At 30.8% G+C, this 18396-nt stretch overlaps 2 protein-coding genes across 5 annotated transcripts in view; one reads left to right on the forward strand and one right to left on the reverse strand.

The window, feature by feature from the left end:
* Sap-r (prosaposin) overlaps positions 1-16354 on the forward strand; it is a 213936-nt gene extending 197582 nt beyond the window's left edge. For 3 of the 4 annotated variants that reach the window (XM_085806760.1, XM_085806769.1, XM_035355505.2), the window contains 5 exons: positions 976-1052; positions 1493-1688; positions 9634-9869; positions 12603-12716; positions 15963-16354. In XM_085806760.1, the coding sequence (XP_085662886.1) occupies positions 976-1052; positions 1493-1688; positions 9634-9869; positions 12603-12716; positions 15963-16001 (662 nt within the window). In that variant the 3' untranslated portion in view covers positions 16002-16354. Of the gene's footprint in view, positions 1-975; positions 1053-1492; positions 1689-9633; positions 9870-12432; positions 12489-12602; positions 12717-15962 lie in introns of all 4 variants that reach the window. The other variant, XR_015038253.1, reaches the window with a different exon arrangement.
* LOC118185621 (uncharacterized) overlaps positions 5791-18396 on the reverse strand; it is a 60228-nt gene continuing 47622 nt past the window's right edge. Inside the window, exon 3 of the mRNA XM_035355508.2 lies at positions 5791-6007. Coding sequence (XP_035211399.1) covers positions 5957-6007 — 51 coding nt within the window. The 3' untranslated portion in view covers positions 5791-5956. The remainder of the gene's footprint in view (positions 6008-18396) is intronic.

The following is an 18396-nucleotide window of genomic DNA, read 5'->3' on the forward strand; positions in this document are numbered from 1 at the left end:
CTCTTTTGTATTTCTATAGGAATATAGTTTCTGTTGTTAATTTCGGAGCCTAAAAACATGTGAAGCTGTCAATGGTTTCAAATTTATATTCTCCAATTTCTAAGTGAGTGTCCTTGAAGTCTGTTTTAATGCACGGCATCTTTTTATTTTATTTTCATAAATTTTCAGGCTCATCCTGAGAGCTTCCTTCTCTAGAGATATAAAAACCCATTTTAGTGCTGCTAGTGTTCTAGCAATAATGGTAATGTCATCAGCAAAAGCCAATAACTGTATCAACTTATTAAAGATGTTTCCTCTGATACTGATGTTTGAATTTCTTATTACTTTTTCAAGTGCCTCATAGAAGAGAAGGCATGCCAACGATACAGTCAAACACGATTTTTAGTTTCACTCAGCTTTGATAGTTCATTCTGTATTTTTACCATAGTTTTGCTTTCATCTAGTATCAGGGTGATTTGCTATAATAATGTTTCGGCTATTTTAAGCTCCCTTAAGGCTGGGATGATGGCCTTTCTTTCAATACTGTCATAAGCACTTTCAAAATCAGTAAAGATGTGGTGAGAATCAATTCCAAATTCTTTTGTCTTCTCCATAATCTGTCATATGTTGAATATTTGCTCTATAGTAGATCTTCCCTTTCTAAAGCCACTTTGATAGTCTCCAATTATTCTTTCCCTTTCTAAAGCCACTTTGATAGTCTCCAATTATTCTTTCCACATGTACAGTCTATTAAATAGAATGTTTGAGAATACTTTATAATTTGTATAAAGCAAGCTGGTTTCTCTATAATTATAATATTCAAGTATATCTCCTTTCTTGCGTATTTCACAAGTTACACCGAATTTCCATTCCTCAGGTATCTTTTCCTGACCAAATATTGCCTGTATTAAGTCATGTATTTTTTTAGTAACTTTTATTTTTGTAAAATTTTACATATATTAAAAATACACATCTGATAAGTAATGCTTTATTCAGCTAAAGATGTGGAATGTCAAGGTTGTCAATATGTTCTCCACTTTGTGCAAGAGCAGCTGATGAATTCTGAAACTCAGGTAAATTTTCTCTTTATAATGTATATTTATGTATATATATAATTTATTTACTAAAGAAATATTGAGTATATTATCTCCTAATATAAATTTAGTAGAAAAAGTCAAATTTAGTCAAAAAAGAGTGAACCCATATGTAGGAAGTTTAATTCTGAAAATTGTGTTTTAAAGTGAAAATTGTGTTTTTTAGTTGACTTTTCAATGCGAACAAACTAACTCCTGTTCAATGAACAATAATTAATAAATACGAAGGTGTTTCATCCTTTACTCAAGTATATATATATATAAATATGTGTACATATATATATATAAATGTGTGTACATTATATATATATATATATAACACATTTTAAGTTTAAGATAATATGCAAGGAACTAAAATATGTTATGGCCAAATTTGAAAATATCTCAGTGCACATAATTTCAATAAAATATCTTTCTAGGAAGAAATAAAAAATGTTCTGAAGAAAATGTGTGATGCCTTGCCTGAAAAATTGTCTGCTAACTGTGAAGCATTTGTAGAAGAATATGGTGATGCTCTTTTAGTATTAATTGCACAAGAAATAGACCCAAGTACCCTATGTTATGAAGTGAAATTATGTGACAATCAGACAAAAATTTTTGATAAATTACCCTTAGGTAAGACTTTTCTGATTTTCATTCTATTTCTAAGTGCGCTTTTTTTAAGTTGTCTAAAAACAGATTATGTTTACATTAAATTTTTACATTTAGTTTATTGTTAAAACCTCAGTATGTGTGTATGTATATATGTATATTTATACGATTGTCCCTGAAGTAATACATTATAAGTATTTTTAAGTGTTTATTGATCAGATTGTACAATAATTTAATAATCTTCAAACTATGGTCCTCTTGGAGTGCATTGTATGCCCTCTAGACTTTCTCAGTGGGATTATGGTTTAAAAGCCTCTTTGAAGTAATTTTGATGTTGTCAGTGGTGTTCAAGTGATGTTCTTTCAAGGATTTGTTTTACCTTTTAGAAGGCGAACTATTACTGATAAGGTTAACCCTTTGACGCATGCAATATTATTTTTATATATTTTTAACTAAAAACTCTAGAAATTGAATATTATGATCCTAGAGACAAATAATATACAAATTTAAAGAAATCTACTCTTGTCCATCGTTCTGTGAGTGGTGGTCGCACTGTGAAACCACTGCACGTCTAGAACTCTGAAACTTACCAGGGTAGTAGGGGAAAAAAACTTACCTTTCTCTGTGCGCGTTTTCAATAAATGATGAAATTTCTGAATTTTTTAAAAAATGTAGGAAATGCATAATATATAATTTTTTTACATTATTTTACAAAGTAAATCGTCAGAAAAAAAATTAAAAATAAGCATTTATGTAATTTTTCTATAGCAGTGAAAATATCAGTACCTACATAATAAGGACGTATGGATAAATGGATTAAAAAACTCAGTAAAATAAGGATTAAAAAAAAGTCTGTCAGTTTTTTTTTTAAATTTATTTATTTATTTATTTTTTAATATCAAAGAACAAATATTTTTTGTGACACTGTTCAAAGCATGTTTTGTCTTTTTGGTACATGCATAGACCCACATTGCACATTTCGCACATGTATCTTCTTCTATGAGGTTTCCGTCTTGTGCTACAAAACATACACTGCCTGGATCTAAATTTCACTGGTATATGTCCAGCGTTATTTAGTTTCTTTTCATCTGGCACATGAAATTTGTGGTTTTTTATGTGAATTGGGGGGGGGGACTTGGTCTTTTTGGCTTTGGTACGGATCATTCGTTTCCCATTCATACTTATTTTATTCGTATTTCTTTTCCAAAATATTCAGAAAATATTTAAAATTTAAAAACAACTTCAAGCAATTTCTATTTTTAATTATAGCAAAGTATATTTACATTAAATTTCAACTATAGGAAATAATTTATAAAATCACAATACTAGCTTGGGGAGCAAGTGTGTTGAGGTCATAGAAAAGTCTCTGGAAAAGAAAGACCTTTTTACTGGGCAGGTGCATGTTTTGTTTAGTAATAAAATAGCTCTGTGGTTTCAAAACCCCATATCTATTTCCGGGTAAAAATAAATATTCCTATTTGAGAAGCAAGAAACGCCATAGCGAAGAGCAGTGATTTCAAGGTGCGGCCACCAAGCCTCTAGAGCATTGGGGTGCAGTGGTCTCGCCCTGAAACCACAAAGCAAATGCCACACATATAGCGGGTTTTTTTTTTTAAATTTATATATATATATATATATATATATATATATCAGTTTAATTATTGCTATTTTTATTCTTTATGATAGAAATCATAGTGTGTGATGAATATCTTTTGAAATTTCAAGTTGTTTATATTAATAAAAGGAAGTTATTTTGTCTCATTGAAAACGAATTTTAAAAGGCATCCGATTTGAAGTACTAAGACCTAAAACATGTATGATTCTGTAGTCATTTTATGTTGTTTAGAGGTAAAAAGATCAGTAATCAATTGATTTTCACTCAAAAATTTCGGAAGGAAAAGGAGTAAAAAATTCAAAAATTGGTGGTTTCAAGGCGCGACCACCGCACATCAGAGGGTTAAGTCAGGGTTGTAGAGTGGTTGCAGAACCATTGTAACCCCGATCTAGGTCAGCCTTTGCATGCGACACAGACAGGGAGGCAAGGAGCATAGTCATGGTGAAGCATTCACAAATCCTTGATCTCTTTCTTGATGCAGTTCAAATCTTTGATCTCTTTCCTGATGCAGTTGATACTTTGTTTCAGCCATTTCAAAACATGTAGTATTTTACCTAACAATTGAATACTTAGTCTTTGATCAGAATTCAGTAACTTGCAGACTCGAGACGCAGTATCATCACCACAGCCGTCCAGAATGGGCTTTATCATTGACATTCTCTTGGCCTTCTGTGAGCATCTTGTGTGTGTGAGCATTTGTCCAATTGGGATTTGGCCAACACTATTTAAGTGTTTCCTGAGGTTTTATCCAGTGTGACATGAAATCTGATGTTGTTTTGCTGCTCCAGGAATTCTTCGTTGTGTCTTCACTAACACTTCCAAACAGAAGTTCACTCTATTACATGCTCTGATGCTCCAGGAGTTTGGAGCAAACTCTTACGTTGTTTGCTATGTTCTTAAAGCCTCTCTCCATCTCGTGGGAATGCTCTGCAGTGCATAGACCCGTTAAAAAGTATGGAACAAGCTCTGTGTACATGTATAGGCATACACATACAAAGGTGTTTCACCTTGGCAGCTAGATCGCATACGTGATTGATTACCTCTAAATGTAACCAATATTTCGCATGTTATTAAAATAATAATTGATAATAATTGTAATAATTTTATCTAAGAGAATAATTCTTGGTAAAAATGTAGGAAAATAATTCTTTTATCTATCTGGGACCATTTAATACATTTACTTGTGACCACCAGAGCACCTTAATTTCAGGCTGAACTTAAAATATTTTCATCTTGTAAAAAAATTAAAAGATGTAGCTATTCTCCTTCCCCCCAAAAAATCCTCTTAGTCTTCAGAATATTTTTATATAATTCTGAAATACAAATCTTATCCCAACCCAGTGTAATTTATTTTATAAGGCTCTTTATGACGTGATAAAAGATTTATTAGGCTCCTAAATTGTTTATACTAATTTTTTCATTTCCTTTTTGTGCAGCTGTCAATGTATGCAAATTAATATTCAAGTAGTGCGGAGTATAGCTCTTTTCTGATATCTTCACTGGGTATCAAAATCTTCTCGAACCTTCGTGTATGTTATTTTAGAGTTGTCAATTCAAGCATTTATACTTGCAGATTAGTATTTTAAATTTCATAAATCTTAAGTGCTTAACCCATGGATTTAGAATGTCTGCAAAACATAAAGCATTAAATTTAGAAACACAATTAGTATTTAATGAGAAAGATGTTGGCAGTCTATCATAAGAGAACTTGGTAAAAATGTAGGTAGGTAATTTGTATTAATAAAAAGGTTGATTTATTTTATGAAGTTCAAATTGTTGTAGAAAAAGAAGGGATTGAATTAAGATAAGTAAGTAGACTTTATTAGTTTATTAATGTTTAATAAATAGTGAGTGTTTTTGAAATTGCTAAATAAAATTTGTAATGTGTATTTTCAGTGCAGTTTTGCTTTATGCATGAAATTATTCCCTATTAAAAGATTATTTGCTTAAAACATTTAAAAAAATCTCTGTGGGAGGGGAAAAAAAGCTTTGTTCCCCATTTTTTATCTATATTATTTTCAATTTATCTTTGTGATTAATTTGTAATTTTATTAGTATAAAACATTAAAGTACAATAAAACCTTGTAGAACATAGATTTACAGAATGTGATTTTGCATATACACTTTATCTTAACTCTTTTGAGATGGCGCATTTTTGTGTAAGACATTCCCTTGGACGGATGGTAGTCTAAAGGAATCAAACCACAGAATGGAGATTTTGCATCGGCTAAGCTTATTTCAGAGAAGAAAATACCTCCCCTTTAAAAAAAATCTCAGTTATTGTCAGAATTTTTGGTACTACATTAGATTATTACTTAAGCTATCGTATATGCTAAAATTAACATTCATAATCTTTTTTTTTTTTTACGTGAAAATATATAAAAATAAAATTGCTTACTTTGAGAAATAATTTTTGGAAGCGCTATTCAAATTATTAAGTTTTAAATGATGAAATATATTAATAAACTTTTTAATTATTAAAAAATACAAGAAAAACTGTTTGCAAGAAGAATTAACAAAATCTTTCATGTGAAATCGAAGGCAGACACTTTGTGAGCTCAGTCTCTAACAAAATATCCATATGAGAATCACTAGAAATAACACTATCTCATTAGGAAATGAATCATCACTCTCATTCTTGTCACTTATTGGTTCATTTACCATGCAAGTGTATCCTTCATCTGATAAGTGACTCTTCCTTGCTGTAATAAACTGAAGTCAAGGCTTTCTGAAAGAAAAAGGGAAGTATGTGAAATATAAGTGATAAAAGCAATGCAAAGCATAATAGAACCCTACATAGTAGCAAAATAAGAACAAAAAAGGATTCAAAGGAATATCAGAAACACGAATGTGTGTTTCACGTGGCGGGTTAAAGAGACCGGCTCTGTTTATCTATATTATGCTCCTCTCTCTCAACAGCTGACACCAGTGTTACACAGAATATGATCAAACTGAAGGTCAAGATCTTAAAACTCTATTCAGTTCAAAGGTAATGGACACAGGCTGTCATCTAGTGGTCTTTAAAGCGTTCCAGTGGCACAAATGCATAATGGCTGTGAGTGAACAGTGTGTGAGCCAGCATGCCAGCTAGGAAATGAGTGCACTTCTTTTTGGCATGTATGCATGACAGTCAGCACGAAAGGGTTTATTGTTTCCATTTAATTTACCCCTTGATGGTAGAACTTCATTCATACTCTGTTCAGTACTCATTCATGAATATTGAATTTTTGCTGTCATCAGTTAGGTTTGGCCAGAAGTTATCAACAGTATTAAATGCTATCCATTCATTGAACATGGAGCCAAAGAAACTGTACAAATTTCATAAACAGTTACAATACCAGCTGACTGGACAATAGATCAAGCACCTTTAACTTACAAGAAGTGAAATGAATCGTTAAGAAAGGCATAGAAACTCTCCGATTTTGCAATATATTCACCAAAAAAGATGTGAATACTTTGAAAGTCAGGTTTATTATACATAATTTATTAATTTAAATTATAGCTAATACAATTTTCCCATAGAAAATTAACTTTTCAGACCAGAAATTTGCCGTATGGGCAAGAAATTAATGACATTGGCTCCCCTGTTTGGCAAGGGTTTACTGCATTAATGAACTATTGGGGAAAAAAATAAAAGTAGCAAATTGTATGTCGGTGGGTCTGAAAGTTGCAATCATATCTAAGGATAACTGAGAGACTGAGAATACAGACTAAGTTGTTATTAATTAATAAAGAATTAAATTTGCAAAAATGAACATTCGTGTTAGCTTGAAAGTAAAATAAAATTAGGATAAAAATAATGTCTATTTGTTATACAAAAATATGCAATAATAATTCAAGTGCAATTCTAAAATACTAAAAATATGTGATTCACAAAACAAGCTTAAAAAATATAAGAAAGAAACACTTTAAAAAGAAACAGAATTTCATGTAAATACTTTAAAAAAATGAATATGAAGGATTATAAATGAACTGATATGCTGCTGTTCTTCTTCAAAAGACTCCAAAAACATTGGATTAAATAAATATTTTTTATGTAAATTGATAATCATGATCATCTCCACAAAAGATGAAAATATTGTGTTACCTTAAGTGATCATCAGTAAGAGGTTTAATTATAGATATACAAGTTTTATCTTTGTTGTATGGAGTTAAATTACTAAAACAAGAAGAAAATAATCCAAAAATGCTCAGTAGAAAATGAATCTTCAGAAACAGCATCTAAATCTTGGACAGACTTCTGTAACGAAAAATAAATAAATAAATAAAACCCACTGGAGACCATTCAGACTAGTTTTCATCCATAATTACAAATATGCAGAGTTTCACTTAAAACTTAATAATTTAACTGTTTAATTTTAAATTTGATTCTATATCATATAAAAATACTGTTAAGAGATTTTGGAAGAAAATAATTTGTAGCAGTGGTTTAGAATTGTTCAATTTACTACCATACATTCATAGACTCCTAATACTATGGATTTTCCATAGTTTCTGTAGAAATTCTTTAACTTCAACTATGGGAAATATAAAAAAATTCTGTATTTTACAGGAAGGGGGTGACAGAAAATGGTATGCAAAAAAGAACCATCCACTGATTGGTAAAGCGCTGATGTTAAGTTGATTGTCTTGCTAGTTTTGAAAACTAGCCAATTATAGACTTGCAGATTCTGACCGTTAATCTTTCCAGTTAAGCACCCTACAATGAAGGGCATGCTGCCTCAGAATAAGGAAGTAAAATTATCAAGCCAGAAAGTTAGAACTTGCATTCTACAGGCACAGGCAAATCTGGATTGGACACCAAAATTTCACCATTGGTCATACAGGTATAATCCTGCCGCACCAGCTGTATACTTCCATCCCAATTTTGAGAGAGATTATCCAGGGGCCAGCCCTTTTTTCCTACCACCAACCTCTTAAAGAGGATTTTGGCTTGCATGTATTTTGAGTGCTTGCATGCCGCACAGACACTATGTTGGTATAAATCTCCATGCTTTCTCCGAGATTCAAACCTAGGCCCCAGTATGGCAATGTTGCTAACTATTATACCGTCTGGGTAGCTTTATATTCCACAGAATTTCCATTGAACACAACCGTCCAATTTTAGTTAAGGACCTTTTGAAGCAGCTTATAAAAATTATGTTTATGGATTCTGTCATAGCAAAAAAATAGTAAACATGCATGAATTATGTGTTATAGAAAAAATTCTGTAAGTCAAGCTTGCTAAACATACTATATATAAATCTTTGCATTCTTAATTTGTAAATTAATTATGAATATTTTTAGTTATGATTTTATGTATGTTTCTTGTCTAGCTAGAATTTGTTTATTTATTTAAAACTTCCCTATGGAAGTCAGAATACAAGACTTCATAAAGCTATATGGTTTATTGATTCTAATTTCTCTTGCAATTATTTGTAATTTAAAATATTTACTTCAATAATATATTAGTAGGTTTAGTGATATATCTGCTTGAGTAATGGAATGAAAATTTTTAATTATATATGTATATAGTTTACAAGAAATATTTTTCTTTATTCAGCCTTTTATATTTATGATTCTAAGTTAGTATAAAATGGTTAATTAAAAATTAATGGTTAATCAAAAAATATGTCTTACATGCAAATTCTCAAAATCATAAAAATGGTATTCGTGCATTGACTACTGACAAGTTTTGTTGCAGGTAGGAATTTGTGCATATTGTTGAAAGTGAGTGGAACTGCTGTAGCTTTAATTGTAAAAATTCTTCTTCTTCTTTCTTAATCTGTTTTAACTGTATTTGGTGTTTTAGGTTTTTCTGTATTTTATAATTTTTAATGAAGATGTTTTAAGTTTTTATGCATTTTTGCGTTGCTGCAAAGGGAGAACTGAATTAGTTGAATGAGAAATATATCTGTAATGAAATTCGAGGAAATAAGTGTAAATGAAATGTGGAAAAAAATATGTATAATTCCATAAATGGAAGTCGTGTGGTGTCCACATCAGATTTTTTAATCAAGATTCTTCATATGTTTATTAAAGATTAAATGTTTTCTTAGTGCTTATAGCTTTTGAACAATATTTTCCATTAGCAGTTATGTTACTGAATTAAACAAATTTAGTGAAAATATGTTACAACAATATTTTTATTTAACAATGGTTATTGCTGCACTCATACTTTTCTTTAGAGCATTTTTTTAAGGGCTGCATGTATTTATGCTTTGTCAATGAGTAATTTTTCACTTTTTAAATTATGTCACAATAATTCACTTCCATCTGCTAATATTCTGCATGTTTCTTTTGAAGCTTCTTTTATTTTAGTTGTATGTGTTTATTTTGTAAATTGCATTAATATAGATGGAATTTTACTTTCAGCTCCTTTGAATTCTTTCAAAATGGATGAATGTTCAATTTGCACCACAGTCGTCGATTATTTAGACAAACTTCTTGAAGAAGATGATGTGGATAAGGAAATCACAAAAATTGTAGAAAAAATATGTACAGTTGTCCCAGCCTCTTATAAAGATAAGTGTTCTACTTTGCTTGAAACTTATGGTCCATACATATTACAGATGATTGGTCAGCTAGCTGATAGTAGGCAAGTTTGCCAGGTATGTATTTTTAAAGTTTAATTTATTTAAATTTTCTTTGCATCTTGTAGGAACTTGTACGCAAATTTTATGCAGGGAAAAAAATTATATGAAACAATTTTTGAATTGATTATCACAGGTTTTAACAAGCTAAGGTATTTCTTCCATCAAAACACATAATTTATTGTATATTCTATGCATGTATTTAAAATTTTTATTCTGCATGCTCTTTTAAAAACGTTATTTTATACATACATTAAAATTAAGCCTTTTTGTGTTTTATTCAGACTTAAGTATTATTTTGGTATGTGTTGTAATATTGATCACAAAATTTATGAAATAAAACAGAATCAATATTTTTAGTTATTATATATTTACTGTGATAATGTGAAATAAAAAGCACATTTAATCTATTTCAGTATTTCTCATTAGAATTATAAGCTGTATACATGTTGTTCTGAAAGGGGAAAAAAAAAAAAAAAAAAAAAAGAGTCCTAGAGGAAAATTGTAATAATTAAATAATAATAAATAAATGTATTTAAACCCTCTGAGCAGCATGGATTGTTTTGAATCTACTCATTAAGATCTGTATTTAAACTGCATTTATTGACTAAATTTGTATAATTATTTTAGTCTCTGTTTTCATAAACTTTTGTTCATTAAAATGATATTTACATAAAACATAAGCATTTCAAAATTGTTTAATTTTTTTCAAATGAAGAACTATTAAACAATTTTCCGCTTTTGGGATGTGAATTCTTTTATTAAATAGCTTGAAATTTGAATATTTCGGCGATTTTGAGATTAGTTTCTGTAGAAAATTTTTAATTTGGGAATTTTTCGACGATTGTTTTTAAAACAGTACAACATTGATAAATTTAACTAAAATAATGGTAATGTATTTAAATTATATTTAAGGAATAACATTAAAATAAAGTATTTACATTTTTTTTTCTGTCATTATAAAGTGACATTACTTTACGTTTTGGCGACTTATTAAATTAATGTAACTATCATCTTAATGAATAATAGTTCACAAAAACAAAGACTAAAATAAGAAATTATATATATTTAGCAAATAGAAGCAGTGTAAATGCAGGTCCTCATGAGCAGGTCCAAAAAGCCATCTGCTCAGAGAGCTTAACTAAAAATTAAATAAATGTTGATATCCACATTAACGAGGTGAATGAGCCTGCTATTTCTTGTACAGTCAAAAGTCGTTAATTCGGAGACCCATAATCCGGAATGATCTATAATCCGGACCTCAAAGCTAAAAACTTTCTGCGCATGCGCCACGTTGACACATGCGCATAGGCATTTACACGTGCACGTAAGACCTCTTTCGACTGCGCAAGCGCAGAATACGTTTTCACGTGCGCATTTTATGTATAACAGACGGTATAAGCTATTATCTAATTATCTATTTCAGTTAATGTTGATGATTGCGTTGTTCCTTAATTTTCGAATTGGATCCGGCTTATTATTTTTCGCAGACTGTAAGAGCAATACTATAAAAGTAAACTTGAACCGCATTTGCGTGTGCGCAAGCGCAGAATACATTTTCGCGTGCGCATTTTATGTATAACAGACGGTATAAGCTATTATCTAATTATCTATTTCAGTTAATGTTGATGATTGCGTTGTTCCTTAATTTTCGAATTGGATCCGGCTTATTATTTTTCGCAGACTGTAAGAGCAATACTATAAAAGTAAACTTGAACTTTCAATTATGTCAAATAGAATTTCTGATTCTGGAGCTCCCAAAGGATCGGACAAAACGAAAGTATGTTTCGATGTCCATCAAACAAAAAGTGGAATTGCTGCAAAAAATGGATAAAGACATGAGGAATGTGACAGAGAGGTTAGTGAAAACGAAAAAATTTTGATTGACAAGTTAGTCGGTATTCTTGGCACAGCAATTAACGGGACTTGAACAGCGGAACTTTGTAACTGAACAAAAAATTATGTCTGTTTATAGAATTAAAGAGAAAGTATTATCACATAAAACGAAGCAACTTAAACAACTTACATTGAAAGAAATGTTTAATAAAGTAAACAAATAAATATTAAGCTTTTTTTGTAAATTTTGATACCCTTTAGATCATAATTGTTCTTTATTTCATAAATTACGGTTTAATATTTTAAATTTTATAATTTCTGCATGCCATCTTACGCGATTTAAACTGATGATCTATAATCCGTAAAAATCAATAATCCGGAATCGCCGAAGTCCCGACGAGTCCGGATTGACGACTTTTGACTGTATAGCTGTTCTTTGTTTTTATATTATATTGGCAAGTTTTATATTGCACTTATTATATACTATTGCATTATATAATATTGCATTTATTATATATTGTTTGGATATATATTGCACCACAGTTACAGCACTTTAATTCCTTCTTTTGTTGCTAAGACTAGAGGGGGAGGTATGTAAGTAGGATAATTGGCAATACTTTTCATAAAATGTCAGGCTTGGGAGGAAAAGAGATATATGATTGCCATGTGTTATTTTCAAACTTTTGAGATTTTCAACTGTATCATTGTATATGTAGTTAATTAATTAATTATTTTTTAATTTAAGAGTAGACAAAAGGTAGACTTTGAGGACCATAGATTCGGAAGCACTGGCCTTTTTAAGTATTAAAAACATCCCATTCTTATATTAATTATATTTACACAAAAATAATTTTTTAATTGTACATTATTTTGTGATTTGGCATATAAACTACATTATTTAAAAAAAAATTTTAGGACATTGACTTCTGCCCAACACCTGCTGGGCATGTTCACCTAATTGGCGGCAATAAATGTACTTTCGGACCATCATACTGGTGCCGTTCAACAGCTCATGCAGCTGCTTGCAAGGTATGTAAACTGTTGTTTATAGTGAATATTATGTTTATAAAAGTAATGCTGTTATAATAATTCACTAATTAAAACTGTTTTGTTTGTTTACCTCAAGCAACTGAATTAATAGAATTATTTTACCAAATCCAAATTTCCAGTTTATCCAGACTTTTGACCATTTCTTTAGTTTCAAGTGCCTGAATATAGTTTTCTTGTCTGTTGTGTAAATGCAAAGTATTTGCATGCTTACTGCATTTGGAACAAAGTGTGTCTTAATACGTTTCTTCTATTTTTTTAAATTGCCTTTAAATATTCTGTCACTGTATTTTTGGTTACTGTGTTTTGAATTTTGGAACTAGTTTGTCATGTGCAGAAGACAAAATTATGAAATTTCTTGTTGTTGATGTCCCTTAATCATCTGTATACCTCATCATAAAAATTTTGAGTTATAAAATATTTACAATGTTATTTCATGAAGAAAAAAGAAAAAAAAAAAAGGTGAACCTTTAAGGTAATTCATGATGTGGTGGGATACCACTTGTCCCACCATGCATCTAGAGCAGTAAAATGGCATCTTTGCCTCAGCGTAAGTTCTAACATGCTTATCTAAAGTGCTAGTTTTAGCAACCAAATGAAAATGCAAGGTATAAAAAGCATTTTTGAATAATTATCTAGAGAATAATGATCATATTTGCAAAATAGAAAATATATTTTTCAAAAAAAAAAAAAAATACATAATTTTAAAAAAATCGCTCTCTGTACGACTTTTTAGATATTTTTTTATGATTTCATAATAGATTTGAAACAGAGAAGATTTTTGCTACAGGTTTGAAAAGTAAGATATTTTAAAGGCCATCATGTTTTTTTACATTTCACCTCTCTTTTCCTCTGCGTAGGATATTCTTCTATGCTGAATCACACTCACATATCCATTCAGTATTCAATGATATTTCATGTTACAAGGTTATATTTTCATTTCTTTCAGAAAAAAATACTAAATATTTTTCAAGTTTTAACATTATTGCAATTTATTAAAAAATATAAATTTGCATTATCAAACTGCCTTAAAATTAGACTTTCAAAGAATTTTTATTTTACATTATTTCCATGAAGGAATACTAGTGCTGCCATCTGTTATACATTTAGAAAACTAAAAGGCATAATTGTATGTATTCAAAATGGAATTTTGCAGCTTTCATCTGGGAAATAAAAACTGATAAAAAAGGTGGGACGCCTCGCATCCTACCGCCCGTCAAAGGGTTATTATACAAGAAGTAAGTGTGATTAGTGAAGTTTATTTTGCAAGATTAAAATTACGTTATAAAGTAGTAATTTGTCAAAGCAAAAGTATGAGAGTAATCCCAAAAGTAAATCAAAATGTCTCTAATGTGCTGGGACAAAGGGAAACTGTTCATATGGCTGTTGAAAGTACTTGTCTTTGTTGCTTCCCCCACTTTCAAATAAACCTGCATGCACCTCATTGAAAATTCAGTCTTGGATTTGCAACCAGGACTGTATAAAGCTCCTGCTTGATATTACTGCCAAGTGTTAAGTTCACGCAGTTATTCAAACCAATTGAATTTCATCACCAGTTGACAGAAGTGTGCATCAATGTCAAAAATATCTGCAAGTAGTGTAAGAAATTTGCAGGTGGTATACTAGAATTTACAACAATAGGAAGAAGTGGGCGACGATCAGTTTCTGACAAGACATTTGTGAAAGTTCAGCAAACCATGAGGATCATCACTTCCTCAACAACAGGGGGGGGGGGGGAATTGAACTTTTTCCAATAGTCAGGAAAATTTGAAAATATATAAAAACAGTTGTAGTCTTTAGAGCTTCAGAGTACACTCTAACATCTTGAATAATTTATCATTTGATTTTGGCATGCAGATTTTAGTTACATACTTAAAACAGTTTTAAGTAATTACAACAACTGCTGATTTCCTTAGTAATTTAAGCTGTATAAGATAAAATGGTATGTGTATATTTATTTCAGTGCATTGTTTGCATATAAACTTGCAATAAACATTTCTGCGTTCGACTATACTTTTGTATGAATATGTCAGAATATGAAATGTGTTTACCGAAAGCGATAAGTACCTCCTCAAGATATTTAGTGAAAATACAGATCAATCTAGTCAAACTAAAAAATGTTTATAATTTAGTTATTTACTTCATGATAAAAGAAGAGGAAAGATAAAAGAAGAAAAGAAAGTGAGGTATCTTTCTTGTAGAAAGTATTTTCACCTCATAATTGAAATAATTTTATCTAGCCCTAGCTCTCCTCTTTAATTGTCAATGAGCTGTTGTTGACTTCTTTGTTTAGAAATATAATTGTTTGTTTTAGCAAGTCTTTTTAGAAAATTCATAAAAATTTATTTTTAAAAAATAAAAACTTATTTTCAAAAGGTATGGTTGGAAATATTGTAGTGCATGTAATAAGAGCAGGTGAATCTAATGTTGTAATTGATAAAACAATTATTTCATGGCAACAGTATGTGAATGATTTGGGAGAAAAATGTGCATAAAATAGAGAAATAAACAGAAACGCAGAAGGAAATAAAATGCTTAGATAATGCTTCTCCAAAAGATGCGGAATTCAAGTCAGAATTTTCATAAAAATACACAATACATCTAAAGAAACATCAGCCCATTAGAAGACTGCTGTAGATCCAAGTTTTTTTTTCTAGAAAGTAGTCATTTACTCCAAAATTTTACAGTGTGATTTTAAAATTACTACATTGTCTAGTTATATGTGATAAAAAATAACTAAATTTATTAAACACTTAATCAGTAGTATAATCATAGATCTTCAGTTTCATTTTGAAATAGCATAGGATTAATATAATATATATTATGAATGATGTGTTGTCATAAAGTTCCTTGACAAATTTTCTTTGATTTAATATTATTTTTTTAATATTTAAAAAAAAAATATTTTGATTGGTTTAGATGCATAAATTTCTTTTGTTTTTGTAGTGAGTGAGGTGCATTTGTTGTTTTCGTATATTGTTAGTTAACTTCTGTGTATTTTGTAGTAAATACATCAAATTATCCAATTCATCGTACTGTATTTGATGAAATTAGAAGTAAAGAGAGCTGTTTGGTGTTTCCTACATATCTGTATTGAAAATTGGATGTGCTATTTGGTATTAGTGGCTAGTGTTTTTCTTTTCTTTATTTTGTATTTAATGTAAATTCATTTTTAGTGCTTTAGTGGTACATGAAGAATTTTTTTAATTTTATGTTATTTTTTAATAGGCAGAGAAATACTGCAAAACCAAAGCCTGGAAAAATTGAATCTTGTCTATCATCTGAGAGCTTTTTAATAATTATTACTTTTTTTTTTTTTTTTACATTTGGCTCTGTTATTTCAGTGTCTGACTTAAAACTATTAGTATGGACAAAAGACCAACTTCAGCTGCATCATGACACTACTTTTGTTGGATTTTATTTTGTGCATTAAGTTGTTAGAGCAGCTATGAACTCTGATGGGTTGTTAATATTTTTAATGTGTTTTGTCTTCCTTTTTTTTTTTTATTAGCAGCGCATGTGATGCACATATGTATATTAATGCTAAATCTTGATGCCATACTTTGTACCATTTTGTTAATTTTTTAATGTAGTTTGAATAATAAAATATTTAAAATAAATCATATGTATTTTTCCTTATTTTGTTTCATATACTGAATTGCTAATATTTCTGATCTGATCTGAAATTCTTATTGTGGTGATAAAAATAAATCAACATAATAAAGTAACAGATACTTGTTATTTTATGTTGTTTTACTTTTGTCTCAATTTTAATTTATACTCCTGTTAGTTCACCACTTTCATTGATATAATTATTGCCTCTTGATTATTAGTTACTGCATAGCTTTAATAACTGATAATAATTTTGTAATATCTAATTTGTTAACTATTTCTAAATTGTAATTTATAAACTCTGTGTGTGTCTTTGTTTTTTAATTTTTAAATTATTACTTTTTTTTTAATATTGTTTTTGAAATCTGTAGGTGCTTATTTTTAAATACTGAAAATGGTGATGCTGTTATCAGTTGGTGAAGAAAATTTTGTCTTTATGAAATAAAAATTTGTTGCTAAACACAAAACGTGAAAATTTTTCAGTCATCTTACAATTCATAAAAGTTATAGAGGCTGTTGTTGTGACAAAATACAATAGGTTCTAGAAAGCTACTGTAGTTAATCTGTTTCATTTTTCATAAAATAAAATTAAATTTAATGCAAAATGTTGACGTGAAGGATGATAATCTTTTTATTGCAAAATGATTTCCTTTATGTATTTTGTATGGTCGTCATTTTCAGATTTTGTATTGTTTTATAATTTTTGCATTTTGTTGTTTAGTTACCATCTACATATTTGGATATGTGTTGTTTTAGATATAATGTCTTTTATTATATCCCTTTATGCATGATTAGAGAGAAAGAGCATATGTTTATTTTTCTCTTATTCAAGAGAACAAAGTTAAGTACAAGGGCCATCCAGGAAGTAGATTACGTTTCCGTCTGTGTCCGCTAGGGGCGGGGCTAGCGCGGCCATCTTGGGGTCAGAGCGTTGCGCAGCTCAGTCTGCATCTAGCCGTGCTAGTGAGAGGTTCGTGCTGTGCTCCGTTCAGATACTGTGACGGTTTGAAATGTCTGCGTTAATTGAAAATCCCGCGAGCTGCGAGGTGCGCTCAGTAATAAGGTTTCTGACTGCAAAAAACTGTAAACCGATAGAAATCTATCGGCAGCTTCGTGAAGTGTATGGGGACAACATTATCACTGAAGGTGGAGTGCGTCAGCGGGTCATAAGATTTCAAAATGGCCGAACCAATGTTCACGACGAAGATCGAAGTGGGAGACCCAGCATAGTGACCGCCGAACTTCTCGAAAAAGTCGATGCTAAAGTCCGTGAAAATCGAAATTTCACAATAACGGAACTTTCTTTGAGTTTTCCACAAATTTCGCGAAGTTTGTTGCACGAAATCATCAGCGAAAAGCTTGGTTACCACAAGTTTTGTGCAAGATGGATTCCAAAAATCTTGACAGAGGACCACAAAAATCAGCGAATGGCTGCAGCGTTGAACTTTTTGGACGCTTACCATAAGGATGGTGACTCTTTACTCGATCACATCGTTACTGGTGACGAAACATGGGTGAAACATGTGAACTGTGAAACGAAATTGCAATCAATGCAGTGGGGGCACACAAGTTCTCCCCAAAAACCCAAGAAATGCATGCAAACAATGTCGGCAAGGAAGATGATGGCGACTGTTTTTTGGGACAGAAAAGGTGTAATTTTGGTGGACTTCCTGGAAAGAGGCACTACAATAAACTCTCAAAGGTATTGATTGCCAAACTCTCCAAAAACTCAGAAGAGCAATTCAAAACAAGCGCAGAGGAATGTTGAGCTCTAAGATATTGTTGATTCACGACAACGCCCGGCCCCACACGGCAAATGTCACTCGTAAAGTTCTTGAATCTTTTAAGTGGGAGTTGTTTCCTCATCCGCCGTACAGTCCCGACCTGGCACCGAGCGACTTCCACCTATTCCCAGCAATGAAGAAGTGGCTGGCTATGCAGCGTTTCGATGACGACGCACAGCTGCAAGAAGAGGTAACGAAGTGGTTGAAGGCGCAGGCGGCCGAATTTTTCGACGAAGGAATTTCCAAGCTCGTACATCGCTACGATA

The sequence above is a fragment of the Stegodyphus dumicola genome, chromosome 1 (genome assembly GCF_044657685.1).
Source record: "Stegodyphus dumicola isolate Sdum_Otavi_A_Nest chromosome 1, ASM4465768v1".
In the NCBI taxonomy this organism is placed as follows: Eukaryota; Metazoa; Arthropoda; class Arachnida; order Araneae; family Eresidae; genus Stegodyphus; species Stegodyphus dumicola.